This window comes from Petaurus breviceps, unplaced genomic scaffold (assembly GCF_028583685.1).
Source record: "Petaurus breviceps papuanus isolate PSGF00001 unplaced genomic scaffold, PetGlider_PUasm1.0 90638, whole genome shotgun sequence".
NCBI lineage: Eukaryota > Metazoa > Chordata > Mammalia > Diprotodontia > Petauridae > Petaurus > Petaurus breviceps.
In genome coordinates, this window is record NW_027187295.1 from 5,212,499 (window position 1) to 5,232,247 (window position 19,749).

Below are 19,749 nucleotides of genomic sequence, written 5' to 3' on the forward strand. Positions count from 1 at the left end.
GTAATGAAATTTGAAGTTCCTTTTGTATTGCTAAGCTGAGGAGTACTTAGTGCTTAGTAATTAATCAAGCCTCTCTTAAGGAAACAAAAGGTATGAACCCCTGTTGCTGACATAACAGGAAGGGGTTGGCTGAAACAGGAAGGAGCTAATGCTGTGTGTGTATATAAGGGGAAGTCCCTTCTGGGTCAGTCAGCTCTTCTTGGAGTAAGCTTCAAGGAGGCAGAAGCTGCTGCCACTGGGGAGGCTGAAGAGGAAAGGCCCCCCAGGCTAGAGAGAATGATTTTGATTTTGGGAACCTGGGTAAAGTGATTGTGATCCTTGGAACCAGCTGAAGCTTCTGCCGAGGAGCTGCTGAGTCTGAGGGCCAGCCAGAGCTTCTGGGAGCTGCCAAAGATGTCCAAGGGCCAGCTGGAACTGCCAAAGACTGAGGAAGCATGTCTGTGATGCTGGTACTTTGCATGAACCTGTTTGTGGCTTTGTTAAGCCTTAACTTCCCAGGAACAGAGACTGTGAAGGATTTAAGGTGGACTAGGCACTGTGAGCTTCAGTGAGGAACAGGAGAGCTGGACAAGGACCTGGGAGCTGTCTGCCTTTGAACTCAGGTGACAGTTTGGTGAATCCAGGTAGGACCTGGGACCAGGGAAGGGGGTCCAGGGAATCTGAGAGACTACCCTGAGTCAAGCTGAAAGAAGACTTTACTCAGATACTGTGTACTGACTGAGAAATTGTAATTTACTAGTGGCCTAGGGATAGAGGGCTTGTGTATTTTCTGATGATTGAATAGTGAATGATGACTGAATAGTAATTGATTTGTAACTTGGTGTGCCCCACCAGAGGAGACCTTTGACAATTCTACTTTGTGTCCCTTAAGGATGATTGAATGATTGAATTACTAAATGATTGTTCATTGTTCAAAACTTTGTGATCACTGTGATGAAAACTATGTGACCATTTTAGTGATAAGCTGTTGTGAATGCTGTATTTTGATTTTCTGTAATAAGCTGTAACACTGTGAATGCTGTACCTTGATTTTCTGTGAATGTTTTGCTTTGATTTATTATTGAGTAAATAGAGTGCTCACTATACTATGTGATCAGAACCTTGAAAAGCTTCACAGTAGCCATCCTTTGGAAAGCTCCTGGTGCTTGGCTTTATAGGGCCTTACTTATTTAAGGAAGAGAAGAGGATAACAGAATGAATCAGAAACCAGAATTCAATATTGTTGTCATAGGTAAACTGATCACAGTACCCTGTCACTTGGGCTAAGAACAGAGTTTCTACCACAGAAGTCATTTATTAGAAAGATACTTGAAACAGAGACATGGAGATAATTAAAATAAAGGATTGAAGTAGATTTTATTATTCTTTTGCAGAAGAAAAAAAAGCAAGAGTAGCAAGTATGATCTCATAGAAAGTAAAAGCAAAAGTAGTCTCAATTAAAAGAGATAATTAGGGAAACTGCATTTTGCTAGAAGTTACCACAGACAATGAAATAATAGTGATACTGAACATACCTAATAACATAACATAGAATCCAGATTCTTTTATTTTTTTTTGCAGGGCAGTTGGGGTTAAGTGACTTGCCCAAGGTCACATGGCTAGTTTTTGTGTTAAGTGTCTGAGGCCATATTTGAACTCAGGTCCTCCTGACTCCAGGACCATTGCTCTATTGACTGTGCCACCTAGCCACTCCTAGAATCCAGATTCTTGAAGGAAAATTTCAGTGAGCTATCAAAGGGAAATAGATTGTAAAACTATACTAGTTGTTCAGTAATTTCAGTCCTATTTGATTCTTCATGATCCCATTTGGCGTTTTCTTGGCAAAGACATGTAAGTAGTCTGCCATTTCATTCTTCAGCTCATTTACAGTTGAGGAACTGAGGCAAATAGAATTAAGTGACTTGCCCAGGGTTACATGACTAATTGTGTCTGAGATCAAATTTGAACTTGAGAAGATGAGTCTTCCTGAATTCAGGCCAAGCACTCTATCAATTGTGGCATTTAGTTGCCCAAACAAACTACTGGGGAACCTTAATTTATCCCTTTCAGAGCTAGATAAATCTAATCATAAAAATAAACAAGAAAAAAGTAAGAAGATGAATAGAATTTTAGAAAAGTTAGATATCAAAGACTTCTAGAGAATATTTCATATGTATAGAAAGGAGTTTGCCTAATTTTCAGTTGTGTATGATACCTTCACAAAAATTGGACATGTATTAGGGCATAAAAATCTCAGAGAAAAATTCAGAAAAGCAAGACTATTAAATTCATCTTTTTGAACATAATGTAATAAAAATACATTCCATAAAGGATCTTTGAAGCAAAGATGAAATTTTTTTAATTTTTAATTTTTTTGTCTTTATTAATTTGTTATTTTTAGTTTACAAGATTCATTTCCACAATTCCTTGAGCTTCATATTTTCTCTCCCTCTCCCCTTCTCCCCCATGGTGGCATACAATCAAGTATAGCATCTGCAAATACTTTCACATTAGTCATTAGACAGGTTATAAAGAAGGCTCATATCAGATGCAATGAACAATGGGAAAGAGGAAACAAAACCAAATAAGAAAAAGAAAAAGAGCAGGTAGTTTGCTTCAATCTGGGTTCAAACTCAGTTCTTTCTCTGGATGTAAACATCTCTCTCCTATCATGAGTCTTTTGGGATTGACTTATGACTCTATATTTCTGAGAAGAGTCCAGTCTATCAAAGTTGGTCGTCACACATACATTGTGTTTGTAATTGTGTACAGATTTCTCCTGGCTCTACTCTTCTGACTCAGCGTCAGTTCGTATAAGCCTCTCCAGATAAATATGAAGTCCATCTGCTCCTTGTTTCTTATAGCACAATAGTATTCCATAACATGCATATACCACAACTTGTTCAGCCATTCCCCAATTGATGAGCACCCCCTTAATTTCCAATTCTTTGCAACCACAAAAAGAGCTGCTATAAATATTTTTGTACATATGGGTCTTCTTTCCACTTCTCTTATCTCTTTGGGATACAACCCTAGAAGTGGTATTGCTGGGTCAAAAGGTATGAAATTATTTATAGCCCTTTGGGCATAGTTCCAGATTGATCTCCAGAATGGTTGGATCAGTTCACAACTCCACCAGCAATGCTTTAGTGTCCCAATTTGTCCTCATCCTCTCCAGCATTTGTAATTTTCCTGTTTTGTCATCTTAGCCAATCTGCCTGGTAAGATGTGGTACCTCAGAGTTGTTTTGATTTGCATTTCTCTAATCAATAGTGATTTAGAGCATTTTTTCATATGCTTATACATATCTTTAATTTCTTCCTCTGAAAGCTGCCTGTTCATATCCTTTGACCATTTATCAATTGGGGAATGACTTGTATTCTTATAGATTTGATTCAATTTTCTGTATCTTTTAGAAATGAGTCCTTTATCAGTGACATAGGTTGTAAAAATTCTTTCCTAATTTTCCACTTCTCTCTTATCCTGGTTACATTGGCTTTGTTTGTACTGAAGCTTTTCAATTTAATGTAACCTAAATTATCCATTTTGCACTTTATAATGCTCTCTAATTCTTGTTTGGTCATAAAGTCATCCCCTCTCCACAAATCTGACAGGTAAACTGTTCCTTGCTTTCCCAGACTACTTATAGTATCAGCCTTTATACCTAGATCATGCACCCATTTAGACTTGATTTTGGTATATGGTGTTAGATAATGGTCTATGCCCAGTTTCTGCCATACTATATTCCAGTTTTTCCAGCAGTTTTTGTCAAATAGTGAGTTCTTATCCCAAAAGCTGGGATCTTTGGGTTTATCAAACAGTAGAATACTATAGTCATTGACTGCTGAGTCTTGTGTACCCAATCTATTCAATTGATCCGCTATATTCCTCAAAACCAGTACCAAGTAGTTTTGAGGACTGCTGCTTTATAGTACAGATTAAAATCTGGTATAGCTAGTCCACCATCCCTAGCATTTCTTTCCATTAATTCCCTTGATATTCTGGACCTTTTGTTCTTCCAAATGAATTTTCTTGCTATTTTTCCTAGCTCTGTAAGGTAGTTTTTTTTGGTAAATTGATTGGTATGGCACTAAATATATAATTTAATTTAGGTAAAATTGTCATTTTTATTATATTAGCTTGACCCAGCCACAAGCAGTTGATGTCTTTCCAATTAGTTAGATCTGACTTTATTTGTGTAAAAAGTGTTTTGTAGTTGTCTTCATATAGATCTTGGGTTTATTTTGGCAGGTAGATCCCAAATATTTTATAATGTCTGTAGTAACTTTAAATGGGATTTTTCTTTCTATCACTTGCTGTTGAATTTCATTGGAAATATACAGGAATGCTGAGGATTTATGTGGGTTTATTTTATATCCTGCAACTTTGCCATATTTATTTATTGTCTCAACTAGTTTTTTACTTGATTCTCTAGGATTCTCTAAGTATATCATCATATCATCTGCAAAGAATGATAGCTTGGTCTCTTCTTTCCCTGATTTGATTCCTTTGATTTCTTTTTCTTCTCTAATTGCTACTGCTAACATTTCTAGTACCAGTTCTTTTTCTTCTCTAATTGCTACTGCTAACATTTCTAGTACCAGACTGAATAAGAGGGGTGATAGTGGACATCCTTGTTTCACCCCTGATCTTATTGGAAATGCTTCTAGTTTCTCCCCATTACATGTAATATTTGCTGATGACTGTAAATAGATGCTACTTATCATTTTAAAGAAGGCTCCATTTATTCCTATACTTTCTAGTGTTTTTAATGGGAATGGATGTTGTATTTTGTCAAAAGCCTTTTCTGCATCTATTGAGATGATCATGTAGTTTTTGCTAATTTTATTGTTGATATGATCAATTATACTGATGGTTTTCCTAATATTAAACCATCCTTGCATTCCTGGAATAAATCCTAGCTGATCAAAGTGTCTTATTCTTGTGATAAGTTGCTGTAGTCTTTTTGCTAACATTTTATTTAAAATTTTTGCATCTATATTGATGAGGGAAATTGGTCTATAATTTTCTTTCTCTGTTTTATCTCTTCCTGATTTAGGTATGAGTACCATATTTGTGTTATAAAAAAGAATTTGGTAGGACTCCTTCTTCACTAATTTTCCCAAGTAGTTTGTAGAGTATTGGAATCAATTGTTCTTTAAATGTTTGATGGAATTCACTAGTAAATCCCTCTGGCCCTGGAGATGTTTTCCTAGGGAGTTCACTGATGACTTGTTTGATTTCTTTTTCTGAGATGGAGTTATTTAAGTAATTTAATTCTTCTTCAGTTAATCTGGGCAACTTATATTTTTGCAAGTATACATACATTTCACTAAGATTGTCAAATGTATGTGCATACAACTGGGCAAAAATAATTCCTAATTATTGTTTTAATTTCCTATTCATTAGAGGTAGATTCACCCTTTTTATTTTTGATAGTCATAATTTGGTTTTCTTCTTTGTTTTTTTTTTTATCATATTAACTAAGGGTCTATCAGTTTTATTGGTTTTTTTTTTCATAAAACCAACTCTTAATTTTATTTATTAATTCAATATTTTTCTTAATTTCAATTTTATTAATCTCTTCTATGATTTTCAGTATTTCTAATTTAGTATTTAATTGGGGATTTTCAATTTGTTCTTTTTCTACATTTTTCAATTGCGTGCCCAATTCATTGACCTCCCTTTTCTCTAATTTATTCATGTATGCACTCAGGGATATAAAACTTCCCCTAAGAACTGCCTTTGCAGCATCCCACAAATTTTGGTATGATTTCTCATTGTTGTTATTCTCTTGAATGAAGTTACTGATTGTTTCTATGATTTCTTGTTTGACCCACTCATTCTTTAGGATTAAATTGTTTAGTTTATGATTAGTTTTTAGTCTGTCTTTCCACCGCCCTTTATTGCATATGATTTTTATTGCATCATGATCTGAGAATGATGCATTTATTATTTCTGCCTTTCTGCACTGAATTGTGAGGTTTTTATGTCCTAGTACATGGTCTATTTTTGTGTATGTACAATGTACCACTGAGAAGAAGGTATATTCCTTTTTATCCCCATTTTGTTTTCTCCAGAGATCTATCTTATCTAGCCTCTCTAAAATTCTGTTCACCTCCTTAATTTCTTTCCTATTTATTTTGTGGTTGGACTTATCAAGTTCAGAGAGGGGGAGATTAAGGTCCCCCACTAGTATAGAATCTTTGAAGCAAAGATGAAAAATTAATAGAAACTAAATAACCCAATCTTTAATCATGAGTGGATCAAAAAACAAATCATAGAAACAACCAATATTTTCATTTAAAGATAATGACTAAGAGACAATATACCAGAATTTGTGGAATATAGCCAGAACAATATTTAAGGGAATATTTATATCTCTAAATGCTTACACCAATAAAATAGCAGTTCAATGAATTTGAGTATGCACTTAAAAAGAAAACAAGAAAAACAGCAAATTAACATCCCCCCCACCAATTAAACACCAAAGCATAAATCCTGAAAATCAAATAAGAGATGGATACAATTGAAAAATTAAAAAAAAATTTGAACTAACAAATAAAACTAGGATCTGTTTTCCTGGGGAAAAAACAACAAAATATATCAACAATTGGATAATTTGATTTTAAAAAAGAAAGAAAAATACTAAATTGCCAGTTTCAGAAATGAAAAAGAGTGAATGTACAATCAATGAAGGTGAAATAAAACCAATTATTGGGAGCTATTTTCCCCAACCATGTGTCAGTAAAACTGATAATTTTGATAAGATGAATCAATATTTACAAAAACATAAATTACCCAAATTAACAGAATAGAACATATCATACTCAAATGATCTTATCTTACAAAAAGAAATCAAACAAGTCATAAATGAACTCCCTAAGAAAAAATCCCAAGACCAGATGGATTTCCAAGTGAATTCTATCAAACATTTAAGGAATGAGGAATTCCAGTAGTATATAAACTGTTTGAAAAAAGTAGGCCAAGAAGGACTCCTATCATTTTTTTCCCTATGGCACAAATTTGATTTTGCTACTTAAGCCAAGGAGAACAAAACATAAAGAAAACTAAAACCCAATTTCCTAAAGAATGTTGATGCAAATATTTTAAGTGAAATATTGTCAAGGAGATCACAACAATATCCTAAAGATCATATACTGTGACCAGGCTGGATTTATAGTAGGAATGCAGAAAAATAACAAAAATTGTAGGTCTTTGACAAAATACAGCAACCATTCCTATCAAAACATTAGGAAGCATGGGAATAAATGGAACTTTTCTTCAAATGATTAGTATCTGTCTAAAACTAAGAGCAAGTATTATCTCTTATAGGGATAACCTAATAACCTTCTTGATAAGATCAGGAATAAAGTAAGTGTGTCCACTATTTCTGTTATTATTCAACATTGTATTAGGAAAGCTAGTTAAAACAATAAAACAAGAAAAATAATAATCATTAGGCAATGAAGAAACAAAACTCACACTTTCCATATATGATAATGATAGTTTATTTAGAGAACCCTAGAGAGTCCATTAAAGAAAAACTGATTAAAACATTTAATAACACGCAAAGTTGAAGAATATGAAATAAACCTACACAAAGCATCAACATTTCTATATATTACCAACAAAACCTTGGAACAAGAAAAAGAGAAATTTCATTTGAAATGAGTGCAGACTCTATAAAATACTTAGGAATTTACCTGCCAAGACACACACAAGAATTATGTGAACATAGTTATAAAACAGTTTTCACACAATTGAAAACATCTAAACAACTGGAGAAATATTAATGGTTAATGGATAGGACAATCCATTATAATAAAAATAGCAATATTGCCCAAGTTAATTTTCTTATTCAGTGCCATTCCAATCAACCTACCAAAGAATTGCTTAATATAACTAGAAAAATATAACAACCAAATTCATCTGAAGAAACAAAAGGTAAAAAAATATCAAGGGAATTAATGAAAAAAATGCTAAGTAATGGGGCAGTACTGGAACTCATTACAACTACAGAGTTGTAATCATCAAAACATTTTGGTACTGAATAAGAAATATAATAGTTGATCAGTGGATCAGATTAGGTACATGATATATAATGATCACAGTAACCTAGTGTTTCATAAGCCCAAAGATCCCAGTTTAAGGGGCAAAACCTCACTATTTGACAAAATCTGCTGGGAAAACTGGAAAGTAGTCTGCCAGAAACTAGGCATTGATCAACATTTCACACCCTTTACCTAGATAAGTTTAAAATGGGTACATGATTTAAACATGAAAAATAATAAGCAATAAGAAAAATGAGCAAATTAGTGGAGCATGGAAGAAATTTCCTTCAGATCTATGGGTAAGGGAAGAGTTCATGACCACATAAGAGATAGGTTCATGGAATGTAAATTGGATAATTTTTATTACATAAAATAAAATTTTTGAATAAAAATCAATGTTGTCAAAATTAGAAGAAAAATAGGAAACTGAGAAAAATTTTTGCAGCAAATTTCTTGCTCAAAGTTCCCATTTATCAAATTCATAGTGAATTTAGCCTGATTTAGAAGAGTAAGAACAATTCCTTAATTGATAAATGGTCAAAGGATATGAACAGTCATTTTTCAGAGGAAGAAATCAAAGGTATAAGTGGTCTTATGAAAAATGATCTAAATCACTGCTGATTAGAGAAATACAAATTAAACAACTGTGAGGTACACTTCACATTGATAAAATTGGCTAAGATGACAGAAAAGAAAAATGACAAGTGCTAGAGAGGATATGGCAAAATAGTTACACTGATGTACTGTTGGTGGAGCTGTGAACTAGTCCAACCATTCTGGTATACTCCAAAAGCTATAAAACTATTTGTACCTTTTGACCCAGAATTCCATTACTCCAAAGTGATCAAAGAAAAAGAAAAATGACTTATTTTTTTTCCTTATGTACAAAAGTAGGTATAGCAGTTCTTTTAATGGTGACAGAGGATTGGAAAATGAGATGTCCATTATTTGGGAAATGACTGAACATTATGGTATATGAAGATGATGGAGTATTATAATGTGCTATAAGAAATGATGTAAGAGGTGTTTTCAGGAAAATGTGGTAAGACATGTGAAATGATGCAAAGTGAAATGAGCAGAACCAGAACAATCTACATAGTAATAGCAGTATTGTAATGATAATCAACTTTGAAAGAGCAATATGATGATCTACCACAATTACAAAGGACTTATGAACATAGAATGATTGGCAAAAAGAACAGATTGAAGTTTATTTTTTCACATTATTTTCTTTTTCCTTTTTGGGGGGCGGCATGGCTAATCAGAAATATGTTTTGTATGACTTCCTGTGTGTAATGATTATGGAATTTCTTGCCTGCTCAATGGGTGGAGGAGGGCTTGGAGGGAGGGAGAGAATTTGAAACTGAAAATAAAATAAATTTTAATTTAAAAAAGAAAAATTGTCTTTATCTCCTGTTTTTACATTGTCTTCATTATTCAATATATCCAACATATCCTTCATTATTCAATATCCTACTCTTATAGAAAAGGGAAAAAAAGTTAAGCAAAACTAAAAAAAACATCAAGTAAGTTAAACTTTATATACAAAATTCCATATCTTTAAAATCTCACCCTTTGTAGCAGCAAGCACCCTAGCATACCCAGAGCGGCTGCAAAGACATATTCTTAGATCTGCTTTTCTAAAGGAAAGCACCTCAAAATGGGTTAACAATCTTACTTTAATCAAACATAAGTCATTTACCTAGTTCAGGGGAAAAAGGTCAGCACCCCGAACTTCAGAGAATACAAACAAATTATAAGCAGAAGTTACAAGCAGACAGAGAAACAGATCGGCAGACAGGCTTCCAGCTATCTGACCATTACATCCATACCTAGTCAGTTACCAGAGAGGGAAGCACCAGCATCTGGGTTTTCAAAGAGCGGGGCTCAACAGTTGCCCAGAGTTTCATCTGGTCAAATCACACAACTCTTCTCAAAGTGAGCCCCAAAACAAAACCTCACATCAGGGTATATATAACCTCCTGGATCAGAGAATGTGACAGCCCTCTTGACTCACTGCTCAATCACAAAGCAACAAGGTGTGGGCATTCCTGAAAACCAAGTCTCCTGCCACAGGCTCTATGTGACCACATTCAGCCTATTAAGGGGCAGAGTATATTTTCAAATCAAGGAAGGTTCTCAGAGTCACTTAAGTCTATCAAAGGCCCTAGGGGCAGGGAAGATCTTAGATTCCCATTCCCATAACACCCTTGTAGAGAAGTGAGGGAGGGGTTATTCTCATCGCACTTCTTTGGATTAAAATTGGCTGTTTGCTTTCTCCCTATACTCATAAAATAATTGTTTTTCAAAAATGATACTTTTATTTCCTAATGAATCCTACTCCTCAGGACTGGTCATTATAACAAAGAATAGCCAAGTAGAACCAATGTATTTGCCACATCTAAAAATATATTCCTCTTTCTCCACTTAGTCTACTACCTGAACTGTAAGGGGAGATGCATATTTCACTTCTCATCTTCTAAAATAAAAATAGTCACTGAACTAATATCTTAAAGTGGTGTTTTCCCTTAAAATTCTATAGTTATTATGTAGACTTTTTGTTTCTGCTTTCTGTATCAGTTCATAAAGTCTCTTCAAGATTCTCTGAGTTAGTAATATTTGCTTTTTAAAAAAATGGCATAGTTACATTTCATTATAGAATCTAACAGTGGATAGTCAGCCTTGAAACCAGGAGGACTTGGTTCATGTTATACCTCTGACACATACTGACTATGTGATCTTAAGCTAGTCATTGAATCTCTTAGTTCACTAATTGGTGTTCTAACACTGTAAGTTGTAAAGAAGGTACTGACATGCTTTGGTGGAATCTTTCTTTACCTGGGAACTCTATGCTGATGAAGTCATAGTTACAGTCTCTGACCCTGTCTCTACATTCTTGTATACATTTGGTTGTTGTTGCTCTACAATCAGTAGAATTCACTTTCAAGTCCCTTATTTGCTAGGTCCATATAATTTTTGTTCCTGTTGTTCTGTCATGTTCAACACTTCATGACCCCATTTGGGATTTTCTTGGCAGAGTGATCTTACATTTCCTTTTCCAGCTCATTTTACAAATGAGGAATTGAGGTAAACAGGGTTCAGTGACTTGCCCAGGGTCACACAGCTCATAAGTGTCTGAGGCCAGATTTAAACTCATGAAAAGATATCTTCCTGACTCCATGCATGGTACTGTATCCACTGTGCCACCTAACTACCCTATCCATTTAATATAAAGGATATAAATAGGCATGGTAACATTAGTTAAAACAAAATTATGTCATATCTTTAAAACTATAAATATTACTTCAATTATAATTATTAATAGAGAAAATTAGTTATACAAATTATTTCTCCAAAGATGGTCTCTGATATGATTTATTACTTAGCGTTTAATAGCACATAAATATATGGTTTACATAATCACTTCTCTAAAGTTTATTCAGTACTATAATGTTATTTTCCCCCTTATTTTTGACTTAATAATTTCATATCAATTTTGTTCAGCAGCCCCCTGGAGAGTAGGGTGATCAGTTCAGCATAGTGATTAATAAAGGGGAGTCATTTATAGTAGAAAGAACACTGACTTTAGATTTAATCAGATTACTGATTTTGAATCCTTGCTTTTCCATTGGCTACCTTGGGAAAGCCTTTAACTTTGAGGTTAGATTATATGATCTTTCAAGTCCCTTCCAAAGATAAATATATTTTTCTTGTCTTTGTATGCAGCTTTTTGTTACTATAGTTCTAATTTCACCCTTAGATAGGAATGATGTTTCAACCAAGAACTGAAAGCTACTAAGATGTACATGTCCTAAAGTACAGTAAATATGGTTGATGTTTATCAAAAACACAAGGAGAAGAGTACACACATTTATTAAGTGCCCATGTGCCAGCCATTACACTAAATACTTTACAATTATAATTTCATTTAATCCTCACAACAATCTTGGGAAGTTTACATTTGAGGAGACTGAGGCAGACAGAGGTTAAATGATTTGCTTAAGGTCACACAGCTACTAAGTGTCAGACTAGATTTGAATTCAGATCTTCCTGCATCTAGGCCTAGTGCTTTATCTACTGTGCCATATAGCTACCTGAGGACAAATAGGTAGTGCTTGGAGAGGATAAGGAATCAGGGAGATAGAGCCAGAAGGGAGCTTGTGAAGTGAGCAGAAACAATCATGAGTATGAAGAGATTTCTGAGATCTTGAAGGAGAGTTATTTCATGTCAGTGAATCACATTGAGAAATTAGGTTTCATGGACAGCAAGAAGAAGCTGAGAGGAATAGTTGAATAATCCGGGCCCCTTTTTTTTTATAATCATTAAAAATTTTTTTTAAAATTAATTTGTTTGCTTCCTTTTAGTTTACAGGATTCAATTCCACAATTCCTTGAGTTTCACATTTTGTCCCCCTCCCTCCCCTCCTCCCCATGGTGGCATATAGTCAAGTATAGGATCTGTAAATACTTTCACATTATACATTAGTCAGGTTATAAAGACGGATTGTATCAGCTGGAATGAAAAATGGTAAAGAGGGCATAAAACCAATTGACTTATATCACTGCATTGCTGAGAGAAGTCCAGTCTATCAAAGTTGGTCATCACTCATAAGTTGTGTCTGTAATCTCTCCTGGCTCTACTCCTCTCACTCAGCATCAGTTTGTATAAGCCTCTCCAGGTAAATATGAAGGCCGTCTGCTCCTCGTTTCTTATAACACAATAGTATTCCATAACATGCATATACCACAACTTATTCAGCCATTCCCCAATTGATGGGCACCCCCTTAATTTCCAATTCTGGGCCCTTTTTAAAGTATCTATGTGGATGTCCTTGGGTCATAAAAGCTCTCTTTATGTTATCCATTTCTTTATTTTGGTAAATCATTGTTTTAAACAACAGGCTCCAGTGGAACAAAATGAGTGTTTCTTTCCCATGAAATTTTCCATTTTTGTGGCAAGGAAATGGCTTTTCCCTGTTTGCAATTTGTGTCCTGATTCTACCTCTTGAGTTTTTGCTTAGATTTGGCATAATCATAAAATTTAGAATCTAAGTAGATTGTTGAAGTTGTTTTGCTTTTTTTTAAAAGCTCAAATTTCATCTTTTTTTTGACCTGATTATTGACAATTAAAAGGAATTTTGAGTACATGTACTGCAGTGATGGAAATCAGTTTTTCCCATGGTCCTTCCAACATTTATTTTCCTTTTTTGTTTGCCAATCTGATAGTTATGAGGTAGAATAAAAGGGTTGCCTCTGGTTATTAGTGGTTTGGAGCTTTTTCTTTTTTACATTGCTGTAGGCAGCTTGGATTTCTTCCTTTGAGAAATGTACATTCTATGTCCTTTGACCATTATCAATTGGCGAACGACCGATAAATTTGAATCTGTTCCTTATAAATCATGGAAAAGAGTCCTGTGTCAGAGGAAATTGTGGCAAAAATGTTACCCCCCATTAACTGTTTGTCTTCTACACTTACCTACATTGGATTTGTCAGAAAACAATTTTATGTAATCAAAATTGTCTATTTTATCTTCATTGATTGTTTTTATCACTTATTTATTCTTGACCTCTTCTCTCTTCATAACTCTGTAATATAATTTATTCCTTGTTTGTCTAATATTTTTATGAATTGACTTTTTGTATGTAGGTGATGTATCCATTTGGAGATTGCTGTGGCATGTGGTATGAGGTATTGATCTAAATCTACTTTCTGACAGATTACTGTCTGGAAGTTTTTTTTCTAATAGTGACCCCAGTAGTAGTGATCTTTAAGTTATCAATCATTAATTTAGTAAGGTGGATTGCATCTATATGTTATAGTCCTACTGTCTTCCATTGATTGTCCTCCTTGCTTTTTAACCAGTACCAAATCATTTTGATACTTACTGCTTTGTAATATAGATCTAGAACTTCTAGCTCCACTACTTTCCAATTTTTCCTGATTGTTTTCCTTGAGATTCTTGATTTTTTACTCCTCCAGATGAATTTTGTTATCATTTTTTTCTAGTTCTACTAAGTAATTCCATTTGTACAGAGTAATTTTTTGGCACCTTGGTATTACAAGGAATAAACAATAAATTTGAGTAGCATTCTCACTTCTCTTTTATTGATTTGACCTGCCTACAAACAATATTTCTCCAATTATTTAGGTCTGTCTTTATCATCATAAATGTTGTTCTGTTCATTGACAACAATAGTTGTCAAATTCATATAGTTCCTATGTTATCTTGATTTCCAAAGATAGTCTCTCAAGAACTTTATATATTCTATAGTTATTTTAAAAGTGAATTTCTCTCTTCTCTTCTTGCTGAGTTTTTTTTTTTAAAGCAATCGGGGTTAAATAACTTGCTCAAGGTTACACAGCCAGTTTTTTCTGGGTGTGGTGCTAACTAAGTATCTAAGCCCAGATTTGATCCCCAGGTCATCCTGACACTGGAGCCGGTGCTCTTACTAGCTGTGCTACCTGGCCGCCCCCTGAGTTTTGTTGATGTTATATTAAAATGATGATTTATATGGATTTATTTTACATTCTTGCAACTTTACTAAAATTATTGTTTAATTTTTAGTTGACTTTTTAGGGTTCTCTAAGTAAACCATCATATCGTGTACAAAAAGCAAATTTTGTTTCTTTTTTGTGCTTATATATTACTTCTTTTTCTTGTCTTACTACTATAACTAACTTTTCTAGTCCTGTACTGAATAGTAGTAAAAATAATATTTCCTTGCTTTGCCCCTGCCATATTTTTTTTTTTTAAAGCAATCGGGGTTAAGTAACTTGCTCAAGGTTACATGGCCAGTTATTTCTGGGTGTGGTGCTGAGTGTCTGAGCCCGGGATTTGATCTCCAGGTCATCCCAACACTGGAGCTGGTGTTCTTACTCACTGAGCCACCTGGCCTCCCCTCCCCTGCCGTATTTTTATGAATCCTACTTATCATGTTAAGAAAAAAAATCCATTATTGCTATATTTTAGAGCTTTAAAACAAGAAAGATGATTTATTTTGTTCAAAACTTTTCTTCTATAATAATTTTCTATTACATTCAGTACTAGAAAGTTCCTTTTGATCTTATGAAGAATATGACCAAATAAATACTTTAAAGGCCACAAACATAAATGGATAAGTTTCTGTGGAGGTATGCCCCATTCCTTGTTGGCGAGAATTGGAATTAACTTGGCTCAGTTTTATGAAGCTCATTGAAATGTTATAATATTGCATGTTTTTGGAGAGAAAATATTCTTTACATGTTTCTTTTTCTTTCCTTTTGAAAAGAGATTCCAGTTTAGACAAATATTTTTGTTAGGTTAAAAAAAAAAAATATATATATATATGTATGTATAATGGAGAGACACAGGAGCAAATATATCAAATTCCACAAATTAATTTTCTGTGCTATTGCACAAGAAACAATTTTGGACAGTATTTTACTACACATATATCCAGTATAGAACATACTTCAATACTAATATCTGGCTTCTTTTTTCCTTTTAGTATCTCTGTTTTTACTGAAAGTTCATGTGAATGATATCATCAGTCGTCAATATCTACGCCAAGCAATTGTAGAAGTGTATGTGAACTACACAAAGACAAATTCTACGGTAACTGGAAACAATGGAGCTGTGTTAATAAAAGTCCCCTATAAATTAGGTGTCAGCTTGACTATCACAGCTTACAAAGATGGCTACCTGCTAACACCATTACCTTGGAAGACTAGAAGAATGCCAAGTAAGTTCTTTATAAATATTACTAATTAATTTTTTCCCCTCTTCTTTGAAAAGTCAGGACTGAATGCCAATCTAAAGCAAAAGAGGAGGAATTTTTACCTTGTATTATGGTTTCATTTAAATGCTATTTAAAATTTTTTTTAAAATCAAATTCGTGTAAAAAAGCTTATAGTTGTAGATGCTAATTACAAGAAAGTGCTTATTTCAGTAAATTTTCCATTTGGGGGCAATAAATAGTAATTTCTAATTTATTCACATGCATGGTGCAAGTTATTGATAAAATTGTTTAAAACAATGTATAAGTGCCTTCCAGTTCACCTCAACCTATATAAATATTTGTCTTCATTCTTTAAGGCTTTTTTCATGCACCTCTTCATCAAGTTTTCTCTAAGTGCTCTAACCAATGTTGATCTATTTCTATCTGTTCTAAACTCCATCTGTATTTATAGTCTGTCACACAATGTAGGGTGTAATTGTATATTTTTTGATTACTTATGAGTAAATTGTGATATAATAGAGAGCCAACCTCACCACGAAGCCATGGGTTTGAGGTCCATCTCTGACACATAGTTGTGTGATCTTAGACACTATAGATACTTACCTTTTCAATGTTCTAGGCAACTTTCTAAGACTCCAAGTTACAGAAAAGGTGATAACTTATGTTGGTTGATTTTCTTCACTGGAGAGATCTATACCTGTGAAATCACAAGTAAAATCCATATGCTTATTTTTGAATTTCTAATGATTGTTTCACTAGAATTAGTTTTCTTCCTCCACCAAGATTATAAATACTCAAAGTGAAGTCAAGAAGCATTTATCAAGCACTTATCATACTTAAGGTCCTCTGCTAAGCACTGAATATATAAAGAAAGGAGAAAAATGAAAGTCTGGTTTTCAAGATTGCATTCTTTGTGTGTGTGTGTGTGTGTGTGTGTGTGTGTGTGTGTGTTTTTTATCTTAAAAATTTGTAACTCAAAATCTGGCAGAATCAAGATTGCATTCTAATGAGACAACAGGGAAATAACTACATGTATACATACATGGACATAAGAAACATCCTATAATCATTTTTTTATACTTTATAGTACTAGGTACATGGTAGTCATATAGTAAATAAATAAAATGATGAAATAAAGTTATTTATTTACTTAATATACTTGTTCTGGTTGCTTAAATAGGTATTAACAGAGCAGAAAAGCTCCCTTTCTTACGGTTGCATTCTGAGTGGATGAGGCCAGGAATGTTGCTGTTTATTAATACAATTGAAACAAAAACTATAGCACCTAACTTGAATTTTAACTATATTTTAATCTCAGAAGATTTGGAAACAAAAGCCAAAAAGTTGTATTTTTAAATCAGCAACAAAAATTTTAAATTGGACAAATAGTTGTTATTTAAAAACTTGGTTTTAAATAAGCCCTTAATATTGTCTATTTATGAAATTAATTTATTTAATATTAAAATAGTGATTTAAAGAATGCTATTTGGATTTTAAGATTGTTATAAATTTAATATCACTTATTTTACTATGAACCAACTATACTATGTCAAGTTAATGCCAAATGTCTAAAAAGTACTTAAAGGTATTAAATTCCCCCTGAATCCTATCATCAATCCATCAGGACAAAGAACAGATTTTAGGTGGGACTGGGGAGATAAACCAAGTTGTATTGAGAATCTGCCATTTGCCAAACACCATACCAGTTTAAGACTCAAAAGTTGTGTAGGACTTCACATTGACCATAAACAACATAGAGTTTTGTTGAGTTAAGACTAATAAAATTCAAATAATCAGAAAATAACTAACTGATAAACTTGTGTGTTACAGGCTAAAAATCATTTATGTGATCCCTAAAGAGTCAACATCTTTAGAATCAAGAAGAGTTCCTGTAATCCCGTTTCAGATACTTTCTTACTGTGTGACCCTGGATAAATCACATAACCTCTCTGGGACTCAGCTCCTCATCTGTAAAATAATGGGATTAGATTTGATGATCTCTACATTCCTTCCTTGTTCCTAATCTATGCTGTAAATATAGGATCAAGACTAGTTCATTCATAACTAATGTCATTTCCCCTTTTGACAGAATACTAACTTGTCAGTGGAATGCCAGTGACATAGTATATCTGGATTTCAACAGAATGTTACATACAATTTTTTGAGCTATCCTTGTGTATAAACTAAATATATAAGCTAAATTATATCAGAACTGGTTGAGTGACTGAACCCAAAAAAAGAGCTGAAGTCAACTTGGAGGAAGGACTTGAAGAATCTTGTTTGTTTCAACATATCTATGACTTGTATCACTTGGGCAACTACATGGTACAGTGGATAGAATTCTGGCCTGGAGTCAGGAAGATCTGAGTTAAAATTCAGTTTTAAACACCTACTAGCTATGTGACTCAGAGAAAATCACTTCATCTCTCCCTCAGTTTCCTCAAATATAAAATGGATATCATAATAGCACCTACCTAGAAGCATAGAATTCAGAGGTCTGTGACAGTGCTGGTATATGGTCTGCGGATTAGGAAAAATAGAGAATTCTGTTCTGTTCTGAGTGCCACACTTTAGGAGGAATATTGACAATCTGGATATTATGTAAAGGATAGCATTTAGAATGATAAATGTCACAGGAAAATTGATTGAAAGAACAGGTAGGAAAGAATTAGGTGGGACATAATAGCCCTCAGGTATTTGAAAGGATATCATCTGCAAAATTGGTTAGTTTTTGTTCTGCCTGGTCCTTAGAGGATATCCAGTCCAACCATATCATTTTACAGTTAAAGATTCTGAGGTACAGAGAGGTTAAGTGAAGTGGCCAGGGTCACATAGTTGATTAAATATATTTTTATATTTGTTTGAGGAGTAGGGTTTGAAACCAGTTTTCATGTTCCAAGTCCAGTACATTATTCACTATACATGAGACAATCTTATTTCAAATAACATGCCTGAGCACTTTGGAATAAGTTTATATATCACAGCAAGTAAACTACTAATTTTTAGTAGACATCATCATAATATCTACTCTGATTTTTTTTCTTCATTTCATCTTCATCTTCCTTTTTTCCTCCATCCATCATATTTTCCATTCTTGTTTTTTCTGACTTTACAGTTACCTGACTTTCTTATCATACAGTTGGGCTGTTCAACACTTTTCAGAGCTGTTGGAACAGAACTAAATTTGTTGCGGCTTCCTCGCACTTAATAAAATATTCTAAATGTGTTACATTTCACAGTATATTCATCAGTGACACTTTCACTGTTCCCTCAAAGTCAAGCTAATATATGGCTATTTGAAGATACTGTTTTAGTTACTGGAAAATCATCTGGTAAGTACAATATTCCTTGATCCATTTTGTAAAGTGATTATTATGTAATTAAAAATCTTTATTAATAAACTAGGTTAATTAGATCTAGGAAATCATCTAACAGGATAGACATATTTACTGACATTTGCTCATTTTAGAAAACCTATATTCTGATGATGGTGTGCATTTTATCACATGTGAAATAAATATTGAATGGTTAGTTGAAATTTACTCCATTCCTAAGATGGCAAATGTTCAGGATTGAAGGATCAAGAGGAATGACTTAGGTATGCAAGACAGGCACACATTAGAGTTCAATGGGAAATTTAGAAGCTTTTAAAATTATTTTCATAACTTTTTTGTATGCCAAATGGCAAGCTGGCTATTTTTCCCTAAATGTGTTGTCTCCCACCACCTCTGAATAGAGACAGATCCTGAGTTTAAAACACTTCACTAAGGAATGCCATGTGTCTTCAAATGATTCTCTTGATTGGGTGTCAATCTAGCTGGAAGTCCCCTCTTCACACTTTCTAGAGGCATAGGAGACCCTCCTTGCTGATGCCAGTGATGTCTACAACTCTCTTTTCTTCCATCCTTCATTCTCTCCTAACTACAGGATATAGATCAGGAGTCCCATGACCATGTTGTAGCTTGTGCAGAAAACAGTCTCTTCTTCCACTGCTAAG

At 33.8% G+C, this 19,749-nt stretch overlaps 1 protein-coding gene and 1 long non-coding RNA gene across 2 annotated transcripts in view; one reads left to right on the forward strand and one right to left on the reverse strand.

Annotated features, from left to right (window-relative positions):
• Positions 1–19,749, reverse strand: part of LOC138143314 (uncharacterized) — a 358,919-nt gene that overhangs the window by 307,634 nt on the left and 31,536 nt on the right. The window lies entirely within an intron of this gene.
• FAM171B (family with sequence similarity 171 member B) overlaps positions 1–19,749 on the forward strand; it is an 87,398-nt gene that overhangs the window by 51,413 nt on the left and 16,236 nt on the right. The window contains exons 2-3 of the mRNA XM_069064513.1: positions 15,522–15,755; positions 18,992–19,084. Of these exons, the coding sequence (XP_068920614.1) occupies positions 15,522–15,755; positions 18,992–19,084 (327 nt within the window). The remainder of the gene's footprint in view (positions 1–15,521; positions 15,756–18,991; positions 19,085–19,749) is intronic.